Raw genomic sequence first — 7,202 nt, forward strand, 5'->3', positions numbered from 1 at the left:
TAAGGAGCCAAAGTCGCCGATTTTATTGAAATGTCCCCAAAAAAACGAGAGGGGCAGGGGAGGGGGAGGCACCCCCCGGGGCCGGGCGGGGGGAGGGGCACCCACGGGGCAGGGAGGAGGGGCCCGGTGGGCGGGAACTGGTCCCAGTGGGGTGGGAACTGGTTCCCAGTTGGGTTATGGGGCAGGCACTGGATCCCAGTATGGCAGGAACTGGTTCCCAGTAAGGGTATGGGGTGGGAACTGGTTTCCAGTATAGTAGGAGCTGGTTCCCAGTTGGGTATGAGTTGTATGGGCAACTGGTCCCAGTTTCATGACTTTTCAGTAAGGTGGAAACTGGTCCCAGTGAGGTTATGGGATGGGAACTGGTCCCAGTGGGGTGAGAACTGGTTCCCAGTTGGGTTATGGGGTGGGAACTGGTTTCCAGTAAGGTGGAAACTAGTCCCAGTGAGGTTATGGGATGGGAACTGGTCCCAGTGGGGTGAGAACTGGTTCCCAGTTGGGTTATGGGGTGGGAACTGGTTTCCAGTAGGGCAGGAACTGATTCCCAGTTGGGTTATGGGGCAGGAACTGGATCCCAGTATGGCAGGAACTGGTTCCCAGTTGGGTTATGGGGCAGGAACTGGTTCCAGTTGAGTCCATTGGGTCAGTGGCCATTGGGGGGTCAGTGGCCATGGGGGGGGGTCAGTGGTCAGTGGCCGGAGGGGGGAGGGGCTGGGGGAGGTCAGCGGCCGACGCGCCCCAGGGAGCTGTGGCGGGGGGAAGGGGAAACACCTCAAAGTGAGCCTAAAACTGAGCCCAAAATCCCTAAAAATACACCCAAAAATCATCCCAAACTCGATCCTAAAATCGAGTCCAAATCCACCCTAAAACCCAGCCTAAACCAAAGCCCAAACAACTCAAAATTCAGCCCAAAACTGATCCCAAACCCATCCCAAACTGAGCCCAAACCGACCCTGAACTAAACCCAAAACCCAGCCCAACGTGACCCCAAAGTGACCCCAGGTACCCCCCATTTCCCCCCCATTTCCCCCCTCATTTTCCCCCCAGTTTTCCCCCGTTCCCCCCCAGCTTCCCCTCATTCCCCCCACATTTCACCACCCATTTTCCCCATTTCCCCCACCAATTTCCACTTCATTTCCCCTCCCAGTTCCCCGCATTTCCCTCCCCCCCAGTTTTCCCCCCCATTTTCCCCCATTTCTCCCCCAGTTTCCCCCCATTTTCCCCCTCACTCCCCCCCATTCCCCCCCCATTTTCCCCCCCCAGTTTCCCCCATTTTCCCCCCATTTCCCCCGTACCTGGCCCGGCGCGGGGGCGGCTCCGGGGGGCTCTCTGTGCCCGGGGGGGTTCCCGGGGGGGTCTCCCTGCGCACCAGGAAGGGCCGCAGGCTGCCCCGCACCGGGGACCCCCGGCCCAGGTTAAAGGGCCAGGGGGGCTCGGGCTCCTCCCGCAGGACTGAGGGGGCGGGGCCAGCGTCAGGGGGCGGGGCCACGCGCAGTGACCACACCCACACACCCACTGACCACACCCATGGGCAGGGGCGGGGCCACGAGGGAAACGCCCACTGACCACACCCACACACATATTGGAAGCCACTACCCAGGCGGGCCAGAGCAGGCGCACACACCCACTGACCAGACGCAGGGCGGGGGTGGGGCCACAAGAGGATACGCCCACTGACCACACCCACACACCCATGGGCAGAGGCAGTAGGGGCGGGGCCACAAAGGACACACCCACTGATCACACCCATGCAGCCACACCCATGGGTGTGTCCAGGGTCACACCCACTGACCACACCCACCAACCCCACCCACACATCCAGGGCAGACACACCCACTGATTGCATATGCAGACCACACCCACTGACCACGCCCCCGGCCCCGCCCCCGCTCACAGTGGCGCTCGCTCAGCGAGTAGGGTTTGATGGGCTCCTCGGGGCGGGGCCGCGGGAACGGGCGCCGGGCTGGGGCTGGGGAGAGCAAAAAATCACCCAAAGTTCCCCCAAAATACAGCCAGAATTCACCCCAAAATCACCCAAAGTTCCCCCAAAATCCAGCCAGAATTCACCCCAAAATCACCCAGAGTTCATCTCAAATTCACCCCAAAATTCACCCCAATTCAGCCAGAATTCACCCCAAAATCCACCCCAAAATCACCCAAAGTTCCCCCAAAATACAGCCAGAATTCACCCCAAAATCACCCAGAGTTCATCTCAAATTCACCCCAAAATTCACCCCAATTCAGCCAGAATTCACCCCAAAATCCACCCCAAAATCACCCAAAGTTCCCCCAAAATACAGCCAGAATTCACCCCAAAATCACCCAGAGTTCATCTCAAATTCACCCCAAAATTCACCCCAATTCAGCCAGAATTCACCCCAAAATCACCCAAAGTTCCCCCGAAATCCAGCCAGAATTCACCCCAAAATCCACCCCAAAATCACCCAAAGTTCCCCCAAATACAGCCAGAATTCACCCCAAAATCCACCCCAAAATCACCCAAAGTTCCCCCAAATCCAGCCAGCATTCACCCCAAAATCACCCACAATTCATCTCAAATTCACCCCAAAATTCACCTCAAATGCACCCCAAATTCATCCAGAATTCATCCCAAAATTCACCCCAAATTAATCTCAAATTCACCCCAAATCCAGTCAGAATCCACCCAAAATTCATCTGAAATTCAGCCCAAATCCAGCAAGAATTCACCCCAAAATCACCCAACATTCACCCCAAATTCACTCCAAATGCAGCCATGGAAATGCAGGAATTCACCCAAAATTCACCCAAAATTCACCTCAAATTCACCCCAAATTAATTTCCAATTTACCTCGAATTCACCTCAAAATCCACCCAGAGAAATGCCAAAAATCCACCCAAAATTCAGCCCAAATCCAGCCAGAGAAACACCAAAATTCCATCCCAACCTCACCTGTTCTGGTGGAGAAAAATCCCTCAAAGATGACAAAATTGTTCACCTGGAGAGAAGGAAATAAAGAATTTCATGGAATTTTTATAATTTGATTTCCCTGATTCCCGTTTGCACTAATAAATTTAAAAAAAAAATTTAAAATAAATAAACGGGCAGTAAAAAAACCCAAATAATTCTAAACAAAGTATAAATAAGAAAATTTAAATAGTTTTTAATGAATAAACATATATAAAAATATAAATCATCATTAAGCTTTATAATAAACAATAAATACCCAAATAATAATTAAGCCTAAAATACCAATATAAATATTACATAGAATAAACAGCCATAAACACAAAAATAAATATAAATCTAAAAGTTAAATGAAACAACTAAATAATAAATATGTGACCACAATACAAATAGGAAAATACAAATAAAAATAAAAACAAAAATAAATATTGAAAACCATAAATATTTAACTCTTAGCCCATAATTTAAGCCCCAAACCCTCAATTTCCCCAATTTAACATGCCCCAAACCCCAAGAAAACCCCGAGAAAAATGAAAATATTTTTATTTCCAGCCCCACCTGCGGGATGAGGTCGCAGAGCCCGAAATGTTTCTTGAGGAAGCCCAGGAGCTTCTCGGAGGGTCTGTCCACAGCCAGCTTGTGGGGCTGCACCCGCTCCCGCTGCAATTTGGGCATTTCGGGGGCCAGGAACCCCCAAATTCTCATTTCCCACCTGGAAATTATCACTTGCCTCCAAAAACCCCCACTTCTCCCCTTGAAATTGTCTTTTTCCCCACGAAAATCCTCATTTTTTCACCCTAAAATCCCATTTTTTCCCCCAAAAAATTAGTTTTTCCCCCTTAGAATTAGCATTTTCCCCCTTAAAACTACCGATTTTCCCCAAAAATTATCATTTTCCTCCAAAAATTCCATTTCCCCCTTAAAATGAACATTTCTCCTATTAAAATTACCATTTTCCTTTAAAAATTCCCATTTCCCTCCCTAAAATCCCCATTTTTCCCTCAAAATCCCTTTTTCCCTCCCCAAATTTCCCATTGTTTCCCCTCAAAACCCCATTTTTGTCCTCCCAAATTTCCCACTTTTCCTCCCCAAAACCCCATTATTTTCCTCCCCAAAACCCCATTTTTTCCCCCCAAACCCCATTATTTTCCCATTTTTTCCCAATTTCCCCGTTTTTGCCCCCAAACCTGCAGCATCTCCCGGAAGAGCTCCCGGCCCAGCCCCCGGCGCTGCTGCGACTCGTGGATGTAAAAATCCAAAACGCAGAGAGGCTCCACCTCCACGTGGGACCCGTCCCGCTCCTGGAAACCCCAAAATTCCCAAATTCCACCCCAAAATAATCAAAATCCCAAAAAAATCCGCCCCAAAAATCCCCAAATTCCAGCCCAAAAATCCAAAAATTCCGCCCAAAAATCCCCAAATTCCACCCCAAATCCAGGACACAGAGAGGCTCCGCCTCCACGTGGGACCCGTCCCGCTCCTGGAAACCCCAAAATTCCACAATTTCACCCCAAAAATCCCAAAAAATTCCAGCCCAAAATTCCAAAATCTCACCTCAAAAATCCCTCTGGGATCCAGCCCAAAATTGCCCTGGGATTGGGACCCAAAATCCGACCCCAAATCCCAAAATCCCACCCCAAATCCCACAAGGATTCAGACCCCAAACCCCCCAGATTTCACCCCAAATCCCACAGGATCCACCCCAAAAATCCCTTGGGACTGGGACCCCCAAATCCCCAGATTCAGACCCCAAAGCCCAAATTTTCCCCCCAAAATCCCCTCCCCCAAACAAACCCCAAACCCCACAGATTTCACCCCAAACCCCAAAATCCCACCCCAAATCTCCCCCTAAAAATCTCAAAATCACCCCAAACCCCCCCCCAGATTTCCCCCCAAAAACCCCAAAATTCCCCAAAACCCCCCAAATTCAGACCCCAAACCCCCCCAGATTTCACCCCAAAAACCCCAAATCCCCCAAAATCCCCAAAAATCCCCCAAATCCCCCAGGCCCAGCTCTCACCAGCAGGAAGAGTTTCTTGTACCCCACCTTGAGGAACCCCAGCACACACCCCCGCCGGGGACCTGCGGCATTTGGGGAAATCTTGATTTGGTGAGGAGGATTATGGGAAGGGAATTTTGGGAAAGGAAAGGGATTGGGGATTTAAGTAGGGGGAATTTTGGGGATTTAGGGATATTTTTGGGGATTTGAGGGAAATTTTAGGGGGGTATTTTTTGGGGGAGGTTGGGGGAATTTGGGAAAGGGGAGGTTTGTGGATTTTGGGGGAGTTGGGATATTGGGATTGGGGTATGGGTATTTTGAGTATTTTTGGGATTTGGGGTATTTTAGGATTTTAGGGATATTTTTGGGGTGATTTAGGGGATATTTGTATTGAGGATACTTTGGGGATATTTCTGGGGTGATTTAGGGGACGTTTTTGGGGTGATTTAGGGGATATTTTTGGGTTATTTTTGGGGTGATTGAGGGGGTATTTAGGGGATGTTTTGGGGATATTTTAGGGATATTTTTTGGGGTGATTTTGGGGATATTTTGATGATACTTTGGGGATATTTTGGGGTGATTTAGGGGATATTTTGGGGTGATTTAGGGGATATTTTGGGGCTCTCACCGCGTGTCCCTGAGGATGTACAGCACGTGCCTGTTGCTCTCCATTCGCACCGCGCTGGTCACAGGGGTGGAGAGGCCCTGGGCCTGCCTGGGGGCACACGGGACCCCCCATGACCCCCAAATTCCCTCTGGGACCCCCCATGACCCCCAAATTCCTTCTGGGACCCCTCAGATTCCCTCTGGGACCCCCCAGTTCCCCCTCAGACCCGCACAACGTCCCCCTGGACCCTCCAATTTCACCCTGGAACCCCAAATTTCCCTCTGGGACTTCCCAATTTCCCCTCAGACCCCTCAGTTCCCCCCTGGGACCCCCCCAGTTTCCCTTTGTGACCTGTCATTACTCCCCTGGGACCCCCAATTCCCCCCTGGGACCCCCCTCTGACCTCCCACTGTCCCAAATGACCCCCAACTCCCCTCAGGAACCCCCCCAGTGTCCCCCTCCCATTGTCCCCAGTGCCCCCACCTTGGCCGAGGCCTTGCCCAGCTCATCGATCACCGTCCTCAGCTGCTGCTCCAGCTCCTCCCTGAGCCGAGGGGACACCGAGAGGAGCCATTGGGACCCCACTTTCCCCTCACAAAATCCCCAAATCCCACCAAAAACCCCCTAAAAAAGCGGAATCCTCCAGCTCCTCCCTGCGCCCAAAGAACACCGAGAGGAGCCATTGGGACCCCACTTTCCCCTCACAAAATCCCAAGAACACCCCAAAATCCCCCCAAATCCCCCCCTCAAAAAGCGGAGTCCGCCAGTTTCCCGGCATGCCCCGCGCCCCCTTCCCGCCCTGCCCCGCGCCCATCCCCGGTACCGTTTGACGGTGCCGCCGCCGCGCCCCGCGGGCCGCAGGTGCTGATCCACCACGCAGAAACGATCGCCCAGCACCGGGGCCAGGTCGAAAGGGAACTCCATGATGGAGTTGCGAGTTCCGAGCCCCGGGCCCGGCCCGGCACCGCCGCCGCCTCCGCCCGCCGGGCCCGGCCCGGCCGCCACCGCCACGGCCGCGCCCGGGCGGCAAAGAAACCACGCCCCTCCGCGGAGAAAAATCAGCCAATCACAGCACGGCCCGCCAATCGGCGGCCAATCGGTGCGCTGCGTTTTTCCGTGCTTAACAACAGAGTCCCGCCCTTAGCAACCGCTAGCCAATCGATGCTGCGGCCGCGCCCGTCTGTAGCAACCAAGTCCCGCCCTTAGCAACCGTCAGCCAATCGCTGCCGACAGTTTGACAGCTACTAGCAACTCAGTCCGGCCCATGGCAACCGTTCACCAATGGCAGCCGCCCTCAGCAATCAAACTCCACCCATAACAACCACCGCCAAATCGCTTCCGTTGTCAGACATCGAGCCCCGCCCCTAGCAACCCCTCAACCAATCGTTTATTCTCTCCTAGACTAAGCTCCACCCGTGGCACCTGCTCGCCCAATCGCTGCCGCGCCTTCTCCCGCCCTTCGCAACCAAGCCCCGCCCTCCTAAGCAACTCGCTTTTCGCGCCACAGCAAAGCACGAAGGGAAGCATCCCCCCCTTCCCGCAAAGCATTGTGGGATATACTCCCCCTCTGCGCGCCGCCATCTTTCAGCCTCGGACGCCATTTTGCCTGGTGCCTCAGTTTCCCTGACAAGAAAAACCCCAAATTTAGA

General features: G+C 53.0%; 1 protein-coding gene across 1 annotated transcript; it reads right to left on the reverse strand.

Annotated features, from left to right (window-relative positions):
* Positions 1-325: 325 nt before the first annotated feature.
* ATAT1 (alpha tubulin acetyltransferase 1) lies at positions 326-6,548 on the reverse strand. Its single transcript, XM_030970619.1, is given in 10 exon segments — positions 326-746; positions 1,296-1,452; positions 1,895-1,969; positions 2,933-2,978; positions 3,506-3,607; positions 4,135-4,248; positions 4,968-5,021; positions 5,559-5,657; positions 6,037-6,097; positions 6,377-6,548. Coding segments are annotated over 10 exon segments (834 nt in total). The 5' UTR covers positions 6,478-6,548; the 3' UTR covers positions 326-721.
* Between the last annotated feature and the right edge of the window lie 654 nt (positions 6,549-7,202).

Source organism: Camarhynchus parvulus, unplaced genomic scaffold (genome assembly GCF_901933205.1).
Source record: "Camarhynchus parvulus unplaced genomic scaffold, STF_HiC, whole genome shotgun sequence".
Lineage (NCBI taxonomy): Eukaryota > Metazoa > Chordata > Aves > Passeriformes > Thraupidae > Camarhynchus > Camarhynchus parvulus.